This window comes from Phoca vitulina, unplaced genomic scaffold, assembly GCF_004348235.1.
Source record: "Phoca vitulina isolate PV1807 unplaced genomic scaffold, GSC_HSeal_1.0 scaffold68, whole genome shotgun sequence".
NCBI lineage: Eukaryota > Metazoa > Chordata > Mammalia > Carnivora > Phocidae > Phoca > Phoca vitulina.
In genome coordinates this window covers 3,460,084-3,477,296 of record NW_022589771.1, presented here as the reverse complement: position 1 = coordinate 3,477,296, position 17,213 = coordinate 3,460,084, and the positions used below count along the sequence as shown (strand labels likewise).

At 45.0% G+C, this 17,213-nt stretch overlaps 1 protein-coding gene across 1 annotated transcript in view; it reads right to left on the bottom strand.

Annotated features, from left to right (window-relative positions):
- Positions 1-15,218: 15,218 nt before the first annotated feature.
- PCP4 (Purkinje cell protein 4) overlaps positions 15,219-17,213 on the bottom strand; it is a 53,718-nt gene continuing 51,723 nt past the window's right edge. Inside the window, exon 3 of the mRNA XM_032392672.1 lies at positions 15,219-15,628. Within this exon, the coding sequence (XP_032248563.1) occupies positions 15,501-15,628 (128 nt within the window). The 3' untranslated portion in view covers positions 15,219-15,500. The remainder of the gene's footprint in view (positions 15,629-17,213) is intronic.

Genomic DNA, 17,213 nt, shown 5'->3' with positions numbered 1-17,213 from the left:
TCATGCAGGAACCAAAGGGACAGGCTTTGAAAACAGTCTGCTTAGATAAAAATAGTGCTTCCACCATCTACAAATAACCTTTAGAAATCATTTGAAGTACTCTCTGCCTCTGTTTACTGATCTGAAAGTAGGATAACTGAGAGTATCTGCCTCAAAGGTTTCTTGTGAGGATGAAAATGAGATTATCCTTGCAAAGTCCTTAGCAGGGCATCTGACACAGAGTAAGTGCCCCTTGAGTGTTCACCAATGTCAGAGACTGGCCAGGTGCCTACCTCCTCCATTTCTCCTCTCTGGACACACTAGAAGACTATATTTCCCAGTTTCCGCCACAACTAGGGCTGCACTGTGTGATTAGTTCTGGCCAGTGGAATGTGGGTAGATTTGTATGCTCCTCTAGGACTGACAATAAAACAAACTGTGTATGCTAGGTTGAGTAGTGGTCCCCCAAAGATATATCCAAGTCCTAATCCCTGGAACCTGTGAAGGTGACCTTATTTGGGGGAAAAAAAAGGTCTTTACAGATGTAATTAAATCAAGGACCATGAGATGAGCTAATATTGGGTTTAGGGTAGGCCCTAAATCAAATGACAGGTGTCCTTTTAAAAGGAAACAGAGAGAGAGGGAGAGATATACACAGAAGAGGTGCAAGTGAAGGCAGAGACTAAAGTTGTGTGTCTACAAGCCAAGGAAACTCAAGGGTTTCCAGAAGCACAAGACACTAGGAGAGAGGCATGGAACAGATTCTCCCTCAGAGTCCCCAGAAAGAACCAACCTGTCAATACCTTGATTTTGGACTCTGGCCTCCAGAACTGTGAGACAATAAACTTCTGTTGTCATCAAACCCCAGTTTGTGGCAATTTGCTATGGAAGCCCTAGAAAATCAATGCACCATATAATCCCTCAAGCTCTTTTGCTCAGAAGCAAATGATCCAAGATAGCAGTCACCCAAGAGAGGGAGCCTGAGTTTGTGAGTTGCCCCCTGGGTGGAGAGCTGTCCAGGAGAGCTACACAATGCTCATCAGACTTCATAGGAGTGAGATACTCACTTCTTATGCATCACACCATTGAGATGTGGGGTTGTTTGTTACAGCAGGTAACATTAATTATCCTATTAATAGGTTTAATAGCTATTATTATTAAGGGATCTAAAGTGGGAATCTAGATGAGACAGAAACAAAGAGCAACCTGAACAGCAGAAAAGGTGGGAAGAAGAGGAGGGAGACAGTCCACCTCCTCATCCATGATGGCATATCAAGTTCTGGATCTTTCTTGTGGATATGGGCCCAGAATAGGATGACACACACAATGGAAACTCACCCAACTCCCTGCTAGTCCCACCTTATCCCTAAAACCTACTGGAGTCACTTTCAGCTCGGAGACCAAGTCAGACCACTCATTACAAAGCCAAGTTTTAAAGTCCACAAACCCCACAGAGAGACACTGACATGATTTCCTAGGGAGACCTCACTTTGAGAATCAGTGTGGTCCCATGCCAGAGGAAGTCAAGAGGCATACCCAGGACTGGTTCAACCCAGGTAAAGCATCTAGTTTAAAGCAAGATAAAGATGATGTAATCTGTCTGGAAGACAACTCAGTTTGTTAGTTTGTCCATTAAGAAAACTGGAAGGTCATAGCCTGGGGCCTAGAAACTATAGAAAAAGTGGAGAGACAGGACTCAGAAAATCTTGAGTGGCCACAGTGCAATCGGTCTCATCCCAAACTGAACTGATTTTAACTGGAGTAGCTTTTCATAGTTCTAGAATAGTATAGGTGTCAGGAGAGAGGCTAGCTTTGTGCAGGCTACCAGCTCAAGCTTCTCTGCAACCAGGACCATTGAGAGTTTGTGTCCATCAGAGAAATGCTGTCATAGGCATCAAGGAGCCTCCTGGGAAGCATTACCTCTTAGGCAGAGAGTCTTGAGGAGACTAAGACTGGACCAAACACAAGGAGGTGTTCTTGGGGAGCAAGGACCTTCTTGAAAATGGTCTGGAGGGTAAGGGGCCAAGAGGGCTTCAACAAAGAACAAGTGAGTGAACATCTGGGAGGAACAGAGAGAGTGGGCAGCAGGTAACATCACCAGGGGAAAGGATGGAGGTGCACGTGTAAAGAACACCATCCTTGTTTTAACCTTAGATGCAGAAGCAGACCCAAGATGTTAGCATATCCCAGAGACCTGAGTACCAAGTCATAACGAATCAGTGAATAAAGCAGTGTCCCTGAAGTGACCTGAAATGCGTGTTCAGCTAAGCTAGAAAAGCCGAAGGTAAGTTAATATGCAATGCCCAAGGAACCAGAGGGAGGTTTTCGTGACTGAAGTTCCTGTGATTAAGTAGGTGAAGCTGATGCAAGAACATGTGGTCTTGTCACAGATGTCATAATCCCCATGTTGGACTGTCCTCTCTCCCCTTTCCATCTGTTCAGTCCAAGAAGCTTCTGCCCCTCAACCTGGCCATGGTGACCCCTCCATTGCTCAAGGACATGCCCTCTCTCTCATACACATGAGCTCCATGTGACACGTTTGCATGCTCGGCCTTACTTGCCTCCTCATATTCTTACATCTTCAATCTCCCACTGGAGGCAGCCTTCAGGGGGACAGAGAGGTTATGTCTCCTTCATTTTTGTATCTACAGGACTCATCCAGAGCCCAACACAAAGCAGATTGGTTACACCATCCCACTCCACCTTCCTTCTCCCTGAAGACAAGCTTTTTCTTCAAGGAAAGGGACAACATCTCTTGATGGATAAATACTAAATCACTTCTTGCCTATTTTAATCTTAAGAGGGTGATTTCTTCTTTGAATTTTTGGTAGAATTCCCCAGGGAATCCATCAGGCCCTGGATTCTTGGTTTTGGGGAGGTTTTTGATCACTGCTTCAATCTCATTACTGGTTATTGGCCTATTCAGGTTGTCAATTTCTTCCTGTTTCAGTCTTGGTATTTTATAGGTTTCCAGGAAGGCATCCATTTCTTCTGGGTTGCTTAAATTTATTGGCATATAGTGGTTGATAATAATTTTTAATAATTGTTTCTATTTCCTTGGTGTTAGTCATGATCTCTCCCCTTTCATTCATAATTTTATTAATTTGGGTCCTTTCTCTCTTCTTTTGGATAAGTCTGGCCAGCAGTTTATCGATCTTATTAATTCTTCAAAGAACCAACTTCTAGTTTCGTTGATCTGATATACTGTGTTTCTGGTTTCTAATTCATTGATCTCTGCTCTAATATTAATTATTTCTCTTCTAATGCATGGCTTAGGCATCATTTGTTGCTTTTTCTCTAGTTCTTTAAGGTGTAAAGTTGGTGAATTCGGGATTTTTCTATTTTTTTTAGTGAGGCTTGGATAGCTATGTATTTCCCCCTTAGGACCACCTTTACAGTATCCCATAGGTTTTGGACCGATGTGTTTTCGTTCTCATTGATTTCCATGAATTGTTTAAGTTCTTCTTTGATTTCCTGGGTGACGCAAACATTCTTGAGCAGAGTGGTCTTTAGCTTCCAAGTGTTTGAATTTCTTCCAAATTTTTTCTTGTGATTGAGTTCCAGTTTTAAATCATTATGGTCTGAGAATATGCAGGGAATAATCTCAATCTTTTGATATCGGTTGAGACCTGATCTGTGACCCAGTATGTGGTCTATTCTGGAGAAAGTTCCATGTGCGCTTGAGAAGAATGAGTATTCTGTTGTTTTAGCATGGAATGTTCTGTATATATCTATAAGGTCCATCTGGTCCAGTGTGTCATTCAGAGCTCTTGTTTCTTTGTTGATTTTCTGCTTAGATGATCTGTCTATTGCTGAGAGTGGAGTATTGAGGTCTCCTACAGTTAACTTATTATTATCAATATGACTCTTTATTTTGGTTAACAGTTGGCTTATGTAGTTGGCTGCTCCCATGTTGGGGGTGTAGATATTTACAATTGTTAGATCTTCTTGTTGGATAGACCCTTTAAGAATGATATAGTAGTGATCACCAAGACGGGATGGTACTGGCACAAAAACAGACATATAGACCAATGGAACTGAATAGAGAGCCCAGATATGGACCCTCAACTCTATGGTCAAATAATCTTACACAAAGTAGGAAAAAATATGCAATAGAAAAAAGACTGTCTCTTCAATAAATGGTGCTGGGAAAATTGGACAGCTATATACAGAAGAATGAAACTCAACCATTCTCTAACACCATACACAAAGATAAACTCAAAATGGATGAAAGACCTCAATGTGAGACAGGAATCCATCAAAATCCTAGAGGAGAACATAGGCAGTAATCTCTTCGACATCGGCCACAGCAACTTCTTTCTAGATACATCTCCAAAGGCAAGTGAAACAAAAGCAAAAATGAACTTTTGGGACTTCATCAAGATAAAAAGCTTCTGCACAGCAAAGGAAACAGTCAACAAAACAAAGAGGCAACTCACAGAATGGGAGAAGATATTTGCAAATAACACTACAGACAAAGGGCTGATATCCAAGATCTATAAAGATCTTCTCAAACTCAACACCCAAAGAACAAATAATCAAGTCAAAAAATGGGTAGAAGACATGAACAGACACTTCTCCAAAGAAGACATACAAATGGCTAACGGACACATGAAAAAATGTTCATCATCATTAGCCATCAGGGAAATTCAAATCAAAACCACATTGAGATACCACCTTACACCAGTTAGAATGGCAAAAATTGACAAGGCAAGAAACAACAAATATTGGAGAGGTTGTGGAGAAAGGGGAACCCTCTTACACTGTTGGTGGGAATGCAAATTGGCACAGCCACTTTGGAAAACAGTGTGGGGGTTCCTCAAAAAGTTAAAAATAGAGCTACCCTGTGCCCCAGCAATTGCACTCCTGGGTATTTACCCCAAAGACACAGAAGTGAAAAGAAGGGCCATATGCACCCCAATGTTCATAGCAGCAATGTCCGCAATAGCCAAACTGTGGAAAGAGCCGAGATGCCCTTCAACAGATGAATGGATAAAGAAGATGTGGTCCATTTATACAATGGAATATTACTCAGCCATCAGAAAAGATGAATACCCAACTTTTACATCAACATGGATGGGACTGGAGGAGATTATGCTAAGTGAAGTAAGTCAAGCAGAGAAAGTCAATTATCATATGGTTTCACTTATGTGTGGAACATAAGGAATAGCATGAAGGACATTAGAAGAAGGAAGGGAAAAATGAAGGGGGGAGAATCGGAGGGGGAGAAGAATCATGAGAGACTATGGACTCTGAAAAACAAACTGAGGGTTTTAGAGGCGAGGGGGGAGGGGGATGGTTTAGCCCAGTGATGGGTATTAAGGAGGGCACGTACTGCATGGACCACTGGGTGTTATACAAAAACAATGAATCATGGAACACTACATCAAAAACTAATGATGTACTGTATGGTGACTAACATAACATAATAAAATAAAATAAAATATTTTTAAAAAGAGGCTGATTTCTTAATAAAAAGAGGTTGTGAAAAATAGGATGTAAACAAAACATATGATCCAGAATCCTTAGAACCTGGAGTTTTAGCTAAAAATGCCCACATGTCTCCTTCACCATATGTCTAGGGCTGGCTTCCCCCGGAAGTAAACTTTGAGGCAAGGATTGAAATGTAAGTGGTTTATCTAGGAGGTTATCTAAGGGAGTGTGGGGAGGGAAGTGAGGACATGACATGGGAGGGAGCAAAGCCAACCAAGGTTGCTCTGTGCTCAGGGAACAGCCTTGGAGTGAGCTCACCCAAAGAGCGAGGAAACTTGGATAGTTATCCTCCAACCCCTATCAGGCATTGGCTGGCACTGCACTGAGTGGCAGGGATACCCTGTCAAACCCTAGCTGCCCTGCATGCAGGCTGGGAGAAGCCCCAGGGGAGTCACAGGGGCTCAGAAGAGGAGGCTGTCACATTAACTGGGGAGCTCTGGGCAGGCACTAAAAACATCTGCTATGCCGCATCAGTCACACATCCCAAGACCACGCTTGCCAAGAGGACTGGACAGATGACAACTGTCTGGAGCACTTGGGCCATACACACACCCATCTCCATAGTTTAGGCCACAAGATGTCCCATGTGGCACAGACCACGTGTGCCGTCCCTCTGTATCCATCCTTCCAGGTGTCCATCCCCATGTCCCCTTCGTAGAACAGTGACCAAGAGGGAAAGGGCGGGGCCAGTGGGTGGTGGAACAGCAGGTTGGTAGGAACACTGTTCCTGACACCAGGAGGCGCCCACACAGCCCTGGAATGCTTAACACAGACTGCCACATGAGACAGCCCTCTTGTGGAAGCCACTATTCTTTAGGGTGTTAGTGAAAGCAGCTGGGCTTATCCTGACTGCCACACCTCTTCCTCTCCACTCTCCCAAGATTTGCACTAAAATAGCTGTGGTGTAGCCCACTGTTTGTTTGCTTCTGATCTTCCTTCTTCTTCCACTCCCAGGGAATGTTGGCAGAAGGTCGTACAGCCTGGCTGGCAAGGGTCTCTAGGGGCCAGGGTGCGGCCAAGTGCAGCTTCACGTGTCTGATGGGAAGCTGGGATGGGCTGCATCAGCTCTGTTTGTGGTCTTAGCTTGCCAGGAGACACTGTCCCTGAAGGACTCTGGGCCAGGGCTTGACCATGAGGCCATGGATAAGCCACTCCATTACTCCAAACTTTGCTTTATTTGTTTATAAAATGCAGGGTGAATGAGATCCCTACAGTGGTTTGCAACATTGAATGCTCTTTGATTTATGAGCATGAAGCACATAAGGGGCTGTAGTGAGTAAGTAAGAGGTAGATTGAGAGCCTGGCAATTCCCTAAGGAGCTAGAAAATGCCTTTGTTCATTTAGACCCAGACAATCATAAAAGCCAAGCCCAGCCTTTCCATGAACAGCTCCATGGAGGTCCCTCACCACTGAATGCCCACCTAGGAGGTTATCAAATTAATAAAGTTGTCTCACCCCACTGTTAATCTACACCGGGAGGATGGTGGAGATTTAATATTAAAATGAGAAGATGCACATCTTCCTTTGCTCAGAGTTTCACTGCTGTGGGAGGATGGGAACACCGGAGGAATATTACAAGTGGTGCAGAGCCTGCATTGCTCCCTCTCTGCTCACAGCACTGCAGTGGCCAAGCCATTCCTGTGGCCACTGTGTTCATCAGCTTGGCTCGGGGCCCTGGTGCTGCACAGGTTGCTGGCTTGGTTGCAAACAAAACACACAAAAGAGCCTGAGCTATACCTGAACCACCACAAGAGAATCAGCGATGACAGCTAATGCTGGCCCGCCTCCAAGGCAGGACACTGCCATGGGTTGAATTCAGCCACAGTGGTCTGGTCCCAGCAGCTACAGACCCCATAATACTGCTGGCTCCCTTCAACTATCAACACCTCCCTGTCTGAGGGGGTCCCATGGAGACTGCAGTGTGATGAAGTTGTGTGTGCAGCTTCCATCCCCAGAGACAGGGCCTGGTGACACAGTGATCTGCTGGCCTTCTCAATGGCCTTACCACTGGGCCACAGTTTTGGACCCAACAGACTTTTTCACAACCCCTCTTTTGTGCCTGCACCGTCCTTATGGAGAGAGATAAACTGTGGTCTAGGGTGATAATAGCTACACATGGGTAACTGTTAAAGTTACAAGACCACACCGAGTGTTAAGGGACAAGAAAATACCACCGTATTAGTTTCCTATTGCTTCTCAACAAATTCCCAAAATCTAGTAGCTTAAACAACACAAATTTACTGTGACAGTTGTGGAAGTCAGAAGTCCAAAATGAGTTTTATGGAGTAAAGTCAAGGTTTTGGCTGGGCTGATTTCCTTCTGGAAGCTCCAGGGAGGATCTGCTTCCTTACCTTTTCCAGCTTCTATAGGCCACCCACACTCCTTGGCTCCCAGGCTCTCCTCCACCTTCCAAGGCTGTCTCCCCAGCTTAGCTCAGTAGCCCTATCTTTTCTGATACAACCTGCCTGTCTTCCTGTTACAAGGACTCCACAATGACATTGAGCGACCCAGACAACGAGCATAACCTCCCCATCTCAACATCCTTGACTTAATCACATCTACAGTCTGTTTTGCCGTGTAAGGTAATGTAGTCACAGGTCCTGGGGACTAGACTGTGGGCACCTTTGTGGGCCATTGTTCTATCTGCCACCACCACTGTCGGAATTCAAAGTCAAGAGGACCCCCTAAAGACCTGAATGGATGAGGGAGGCACCATGGGGGTTGCTGAGGACTGTAGAACTTGAACGATGCCCTATGTGGATAAGAAATATCACTGGTTATGAGGTACATTGGTATTCAGTGCCTCACACTGGGTGATGTAGGTGTCAAAGACCGTGCTTTCAAGTCAGACCCAGATGAGAAACTCCATCTCACCCCTCACTACCTGGACAACCTTGAGCATTGCCTTATCCTCCCTCAGACTTAATACCTTCATCTATAAAATGGGGAGTAAGTACCTACTTCCTAAGATGGCTAAGATCACATGAATTAATACACATAAAGTGCTCAGCATCTTGGCTTCAGGCTGACACATGGAAAAGACTCCATCCATTCCCCTCCTACCATCCTGGGGCCTTATTATACCTACTTTATAGAGAGGTAGACTGAGGCAGGAGGAAGTCATAGTTCTTACGGGATAATATAAATAATAGTGACTGAGTCGAGGTCAAAGCCTGGCTACACGGACCATAGTCCAGGGAGGTCTTCTCTCCCAGGATGGGTGAATGGAAAGGTGGGGCTATGTTCTCTATGGAAGGAATGACATGAAAAAAACATATAAGTAGAATCCTGGATTTGCAGTATTCAGAACCCAGTTGTCCTTGAGGCCACCACAAGCTTGGGGATTTGTTTGCTTTTTTTTCTTTCCATGAGAGAGGTGGACTAGAAATGTACCTATGCATCAGTGACCATCTGTGCTGGACTCCATCGTATGCCTATCCATCATAAACTGGGGTGACAAGAAAATCTACACCAGGGCTGGCTTTCTAAGACCCTCTTTAGAAAAAAAATGAAAAACCAAAGACTACAGCCTGACTTTGAACTCTGACCAAATCATGGTCTCTCTGGGCTGTTTCCTGAATGAAAGCACAGGATTTCTCTATGTCCCTCTGCCCTCAAATATGTTGGCGGAGACATTTTCTGTAAAGCACATGCAACAAACTTAGGCACGTGTGTAGTCATTAATTCTCAAGGCAAGTATTTGCTCAACAACTAAATTGCCCATAAAATGATTGTTCCTGACCTCATGGAGCTGAGCAGAGGAGGCCAGCCTTAATCAAAGAATCACATAAGCATATGTGAGATTAAAGTTGTAATAAGTGCCATCAAGAATAGGACCTCAAGTGTGAGATGGGGATAGGACAGGAGGGCTTGTGGCAGAAACTGTAGTGTGTCCACCAAAACCTGTTTCCTCTACCTCCTGAGCACTTAGGTGGACTACGTTCCCACCTTCCCTTAAAAATAGGCGTGGTTGGGGCACCTAGGTGGTTTAGTCGGTTAAACATTCAACTCTTGATTTTGGCTCTGGTCATGATCTCAGGTCCTTAGATCAAGCCCTGCATCAATCTCCACACTGGGCATGAAACCTGCTTAAGATTCTCTCTCTCCCTCTCCCTCTGCCCCTTCCCTTCCCATGCATGCTCTCTCTAAAAAAAAAAGAGAGAGAGAGAGAAAAGGAAAGGAAAGGAAAAAAAGTGCATGTGCCAGCATTCTGGCCATTGGAACTGATCACCTCTAGATCTGGTCCCTTACAAACCTTTGATGCCATCTACCACATGGAGATTGGCCATGACTCAGAACATTTCCATCAGGCTCTGCTGTGAGAAAAAAATTCTATGGGGTGCAGCCCCCAGGATTTGGAGATTTATCTTTGCTGGTGGGTAGTTTTAACTCAACTACTCCAGGAAGTAGCATGACAGCTGAGAACTAAAGGATGCAAAGACAGAGGGGCAGGCTCAAAGGAGCTGATGTGGGGGAAATGCCATTCATGAGAATCCTCACCTTAAGCACAAACCCTAAATAAGCTCCAAGCCTAAACTCTTTCTCCTCTCCACTCCTCCCTTACAATTCTACTAATTTATGCAAGCTAATCTTCAGGGTGTACAAAATTTGTTCCTTCAAAGGTATGACAAGACTATAGGACTTGAGAATACATGACCCTCTGAAGTTAAAATCTGTCAACCCAAAATAGATGAGCTGTGAGAACAACACCTCAAGAGATGGTCTATCACTGTCACTGAAGGCTGACACAACCCCCAAGCCTCCCTCAAAGTGCAAGGATGAAGTATAAGGAAGACAAGGAAAAAGAAAGGAGCTAAAAATAGGGGGGGAGGGAAAGAGACAAATTATTGTTCTTTGCAGATGATAGGACTGTCTACTGGGAAATCCCAAAGAATCCACTGAAAAACCATCAGATATTATACAGTTCAGTAAGATGAGTAGTTACAGACTTAAATACACAGATATCAGTAGTTTTCCTAGGTAACAGCAAAACCAACTAGAAAAGCTTTGAGCAAAGATTCTATTTAGAAGGAATCCATCAAAATCCTTGAGGAGAACACAGGCAGCAACCTCTTTGACCTCAGCCGCAGCAACATCTTCCTAAACACATTGCTAAAGGCAAGGGAAACAAGGGCAAAAATGAACTATTGGGACTTCATCAAGATAAAAAGCTTTTGCACAGCAAAGGAAACAGTCAACAAAACCAAAAGACAACCGGCAGAATGGAAGAAGATATCTGCCAATGACATATCAGATAAAGGGCTAATATCCAAAATCTATAAAGAACTTACCAAACTCAACACCCAAAGAACAAATAATCCAATCAAGAAATGGGCAGAAGACATGAACAGACATTCCTGCAAAGAAGACATCCAAATGGCCAAAAAACACATGAAAAGGTGCTCAACATCACTCTGCATCAGGGAAATCCAAATCAAAACCTCAATGAGATACCACATCACACCAGTCAGAATGGCTAAAATTAACAAGTCAGGAAAGGACAGATGTTGGCAAGGATGCAGAGAAAGGGGAGCCCTCCTACACTGTTGGTGGGAATGCAAGCTGGTGCAGCCACTCTGGAAAACCATATGGAGGTCCCTCAAAAAGTTGAAAATAGAGCTACCCTATGACCCAGCAATTGCACTACTGGGTATTTACCCCAAAGATACAAATGGAGTGATCCAAAGGAGCACTTGTACCCCAATGTTTATAGCAGCAATGTCCACAATAGCCAAACTATGGAAAGAACCAAGAAGTCCATCAACAAATGAATGGCTAAAGAAGATGTGGTATATATATATATACAATGGAATATTATGCAACCATCAAAAAATGAAATCTTGCCATTTGCAATGACGTGGTTGGAACTAGAGGGTATTATGGTAAGCGAAATAAGTCAATCAGAGAAAGACAATTATCATATGATCTCACTGATATGAGGAATTTGAGAAACAAGACAGAGGATCATAGGGAAAGGGAGGGAAAAATGAAACAAGATGAAACCAGAGAGGGAGACAAACCATAAGAGATTCTTAATCTCAGGAAACAAACTGAGGGTTGCTGGAGTGGAGGGGGGTGGGAGGGATGGGGTGGCTGGGTGATGGACATTGGGGAGGGTATGTGCTATGGTGAGCGCTGTGAATTGTGTAAGACTGATGAATCACAGACCTGTACCCCTGAAACAAATAATACATTATGTGTTAATAAAAAAATTTTTTAAAAAGGACAACAAAAACCACGAAATATGTAAAAATAGAATAAAAAGACCTTTATGAAGAAAACTATGAAACTTCTCTGAAAGTCATAAAATGCTGTAAAGTTAATAATATAAACATGTCAATTCTTCCCCCATCACACCCCAGTTTATTTATAAATTTAATGTAATTCTGCCTGCCCATGGTGTTCTATTCTTTACTTGGATGTCTTGGATATTCTATTCTTAGATGTCTCTGAGACCTGAATAATTCTCTCTGTTTTTAGTTCATGTGAATGGGTTTCTGCTCATTGCAACAAAATGACTAACTCAACCTAAGCTACCCTTTGTCTCTCCTGGGCCCATATATCGTGGCTCTCAAATCCTCTTGGCACTCTCTTACATCTCTCTCCAAATGGGCTTTTGCAGCTTCTTGGAAAAAAAGGGGGAAATTGCTTTTTTGTGAAGAGATTTTTGGAGATTTACCTGTCACAATACCAGATTTGACCCCACTCAGCATCTCTTTTCCATTAACTAGCTCAGTAACCATGACCATTAGTCCAGACTCACAAGGGAAGGATTCTGATTGGCTGAGTCCACCTCTTGGGTCAGGTGCCCACCACTGGCCCAAATGGCGATCACCAAGAGAAGCCAAGTCCCATGGAAATTCTGCATCGGGGTTGAGTCAGGAAAAAGGTTGTTGCCACTGGACTCAATGATGGACTCTTTACCACGTGGGTCTGCCATCACTGTCTTTCATGTACTGGACATCCTACACTCAGCCAGACACTCAAGTACTTTATCTCAGTTTAAATTCCTAACATTTTCACATCCACCTAAGTACACTTGATCATCACCTTGATGGTAAGGAAACCTGCTGCTCTAGTAGGTAACTTCTCTGCAGTCACCTGGCCGACTCAAAGTCAAAGATCAATCCAGTTCCAAGTCTCAAGCATTGAGTCTTGCCTCCTGGCCTGCCCAAGTGTGGATGACAGAACCATGTGTCCCGGGCTGGGATGTGCTAATACCGGGCGCCTCTGCAAAGCTGAGCATCTCCTCTCCTGGGCCTTGTTGGACCCTTGTCCACCAACCAACTCCAACAACCCACCTTATTTACCTAGTGACTCCCATCATCTTTCCAATCATTGCTGGGGTAGCAGTTTCTCAGGGAGACTTGAGTGATTCTCCAAGCCTGGATGAGCTGTCCCCAGCACAAATCTCTCCATTTTATCATCTGTTTATCTGGACCTCTTCCCCACCAGCCTGCCAGCACCTTGACAAGGCATGGCCACAGCATTGGTACATACACGTGGTAGGAGTTCAATAAATATGTGTGAAATGAAATTAAGTTAATGATGCTCCAGCTTGCTGACGCTCTATGCATCCCTCCTCGGGCACACCCTGGGGAAGTTCCCTCCTCAGGGATGAACACTGCAGCCCACGGGAAGAGAAAGACCCTCCAAGCCTGGAGCCATAAGCCCCTTCTCCTTCCTCTGGCTCCATGAGACCAGAAACTCAACATACTTAATTCCCATGCAGAGGGGAGCACATTTGGATTCTTCTCCTTGCTGTTAGCTAGATTTTGACACTCTTATGAATCCACCTGGGAAGCAAAAAATTAAATTCATTCCCATGGCTCAAAGGAGGTCAGACATAACCTTGTCCTGTGATTGGGATGAGAGAGGTGTATTGGGGCTGTTGAGGGCCTCTCCAACATGACAGCCCTGGTCCCCCTCTCCTCCTTCTGCATCAATGGGCCATTATTACTGAGGAGTGCTTCCCATCCCTTTGGAACATTGTGGGAGAACATTCCCTAGATTCTCCAGCTTTGCATGGAGAGTCCCCTCAAGGGGGAGCATTCTTCCTGTAAAACCAGATTTGCTTCCAGGTGAGTCAGAGCGGGAGGAGACCCACACCAGCCATCAGGGCCAGACACACTCAGGAAGGGGGCCACTACCTTTATGTGACATTATTCAGAGAATGAAGGGACAATGAGGGCACCAGAAGGATGGGGCATAGAGGGAATTCATCTGAATTATGTTCCCGACTTTCTTTACCTCCATAAAGACTACGGAGCAGCCCATATAACTTCTGTGGCATTTGCCCTGCTGTCTCAGGAAGCTTTCTCTGGAGTGTCCCCTCGACCTGCTGTCCTGTTTGCAGTGAGTCCACAGCTGCCAGGAGCCCCAGAAAGCCCTGGTTGTTTGCTGGTACTGAAGCAGTCCTATTGAGTACTTCTCTAATTAGAAACCCATCAGAGGAATCCCAGAGCCCACCCCCTGTCTCTAAAAGCCCCAGAGAATTGTTCAGTAGGAGGGATCTCCCCACAAAACATATTAGACATATATTCAGATGGAGTTTTTGAAACAGTTAATCTTCCAACGGATGCATCTTTCTTGGTCCCGACCCTTGTGGCCACAAACGGGGCCCAGCCAGAGTTGCAGCCTGGGCTCTACCCCAGCCGTCCCCTGGCCCCCTTCCACCACACTTTATACCTGCACTCCCAGGCACAAGTGTGAGCAGGTGCACACACACAGAGCCTGTCTTTCCTCTTTCCACCATTCTTCATGCTCCACCTCGATCCCTAGTTAAGGAGCTGGTAAAGGAAAGAAACTAGGTGACCCTGGGGGTTATATGCAAACAATGAATCGTGGAACACTACATTAAAAACTAATTATGTACTGTATGGTGACTAACATAATGTAATAAAATAAAATAAAATAACACTGTGCTCTCACAGACCCCCTCAGGGTGCTGAAGACAAGATGCAACTTCCATATCAGCTTCTCGTGCCGCAAAGCTCAAACAACAGCAAGATTCAGTGGTTTGGGGCTCCTACCACCTGGGGCCCCAAGGCAAGGACCCAACCCCCTGCCCTTTACCCTGTGAAGCATCCTCTCCACATGATGGACGATCTCTCCTCCCAGCCTGTGGAGCCCCTTCAGGGTGTGTGAAACCATTTACCTGCAAGGATCTCAGGGGAGGATATTCTCTTGAAGGGAGAGAAGCCAGACAGCTTCTCCAAATTGCAGGTTGTGGTGAATGATCCTAGCAAGTAGCAAATCACAGTGTAAGGAGCTCAGGGAGGTTGGGGGGCGGGGGGACCAGAGAGCCACATTCCCTCTGGAGCCATGCAGGTGCAGAGAGAATGGACTCAGCAGTGGGGGCGTCCGCTTGGAGTTGTGAGATGCACCTGCTGAGCACATCTGCGTGACACATGCCAAACGTCGATGCTCCGCCCTCCCCCTTCTTGTTCTCCTGGGTGAGTCATAATTCCCCTGGGAAATTGGCTCTTTGGCACCCCAGGATACAGGGCTCTACTCCCATCATAAGAGGAAAATGTATTGCCAGTTGGCAGTTGATACTCTTCAGATGAGACAGGCATGGCAAAGAGTAGATCTCTTGTTCCCAGCAGAAAGGCTTCTCGCAGAAGCACCGTGTTTCAGCTCTAACTCTTAAGGGAAGGAGAAAACAGACACCTGCCCCACAGTCATCTATAGCAGTGGTCACTTCCCAGGTTAATCTAAAGGGAGAGACAAAGCAGACACTTGAATCACACATCGTAACTCCATTTTATTACAACATCAAGGAAAATAGTTAGTTGCAGGAGGAATGATGCTAGAGATAAACAGAGATTAAGCCACTCACAGTTGCATTGTCTACACCTTCCTATGAGGGAATAAATATCACGGGTCTCTGTACATGCATTGCAGGACAGGTGTGCATGTGTGTATCGTGTGCAGATGAATTCTCTCTAGGGTGTTGTTCTTTTAATTTCTTGACAGATGATGTTTGAATTCGGTGTCTTCTGGCAGACTAGGAAGGGACTCTTCCACTAGGACTGGGACCCAGCCTTTTTCTTCTGGAATTTTCTGAACTGAGACTGAATGGCCACAGCTGCGCGTTCTGTCTCTGGCGCATCCATGTCAATGTCAAATTCTTCTTGAACTTTCTTCTGCCCATCTGTAACAGGAGAAAACACAAGGGTGAAGCCATCACTGAGCTGAGAGCAGGAAGGCAGACGCCACCATTCACCATGTGGCGTGCACTCACCACCCCCAGCACAGGACCTGGTTTGCAGAGTAGAGCGTGTCCTGATCCCCATCAGAGCCCAGGATTGGCTATTCCCTGCCTGCCCCAACTCTACACTTGCAAGAGACCGTGAAACTCAAGAACACAGTCCCAACCCCTCAGATACTTTCTGTACGTGATTTTCTGTGTCTCATGGCCACGTATCACACGGTGTTAAAAATATTAGCTGTGTTTTGACTTTTTCCTGATAACTTCATAGAGACGGAATTTAAATAGTGCTACAGATATTGACCCAGTGGGGGACTGATATTCACAAGAGCTCTGGGTCAAAGTCACTGAGTTTCTGTGTATACTTCCATTGCCAATGAGATTGCTGATTGAATAAGGGCTTCTGTTTCTATCATTGTCACCAATGGATGACCCCATTTGACCTTCACAATTTGGTTGATCTTCCACAGGTCTTACATTCTGTTTCAATGAGGGAGACTTAGCAATATGCTTGCTAAACTGGAAGGATTTAACTAATTCACACAGTAACAATTATAGAAAATAAGATATAAGCCAAAGCAAAGTGAAAGCACATACTGATTGTCCCTTTTCACCGGCATCAATTTCTAGCCAAACATAAAAATGAATAAATAAATAAAATCCTCTAGTTATAAAAGGGAAGCATCGTTACAATTCCTTCAGTCTGGTGAAAGTTAATCATCACAATTGCCAAAGCATCTTTTTAAAGAACATACAGACCCTGGCTGCCTTTGGCTCAGGTCATGATCTCAGGGTCCTGGGATCCAGTCCTGGGTGGGGCTCCCTGCTCAGCAGCAAGTCTGCTTCTCCCTCTGCCTCTGCCCCTCCCCCTGCTTGTGCACACACACACACACACACACACACTCTCTCTCTCAAATAAATAAATAAAATCTTAAAAAAAAAATCATACAGGCCCGGAAACCCAATCCAGACTCAGGGCTTCTGGTAGCAAGACCGAGTCACATGCATCTGGGGCAGCGCCAGACAGCCCTGCTTTTATAAAAGGCTCTAAGATGATTCCAAGATACAGCCAGAGTTGAGACTCAACTACTTTGTCTACAGATGAAGCACCCAATAAAGCCCTAGAGTTAGCTCAAGGAAGAGCTGGGGACAAGACCTACCCCCTTGCACTTGGGTCAAGTCCTCACCGCCACCTGGACTTGTACCTGGAGCCCAGCAGTGTGCCGGGCACATGCAGCTCAGGATGGGAATGTCTGGGGCATTTGAGGCAGGGACAGAGCTCTACTCCTGACTTTGTCACCAGGCAGCCTGTGTCCATCATTCACTCACTCAGCAACTTTGGATAATAATGTTCAGGCAGCACCCCTCACAAAGAGGGTGGAGGACGTGGGATCGTTTCAAGCGAGGCAGGCTTGTTCTCTCCTGCCTGCTCTGTTCTTTCTCTCCTAGATAGAAGATAAATAGATGATGATAGGTAGATAGATAGATAGATAGATAGATAGATAGATAGATAGATGATAGATAGATA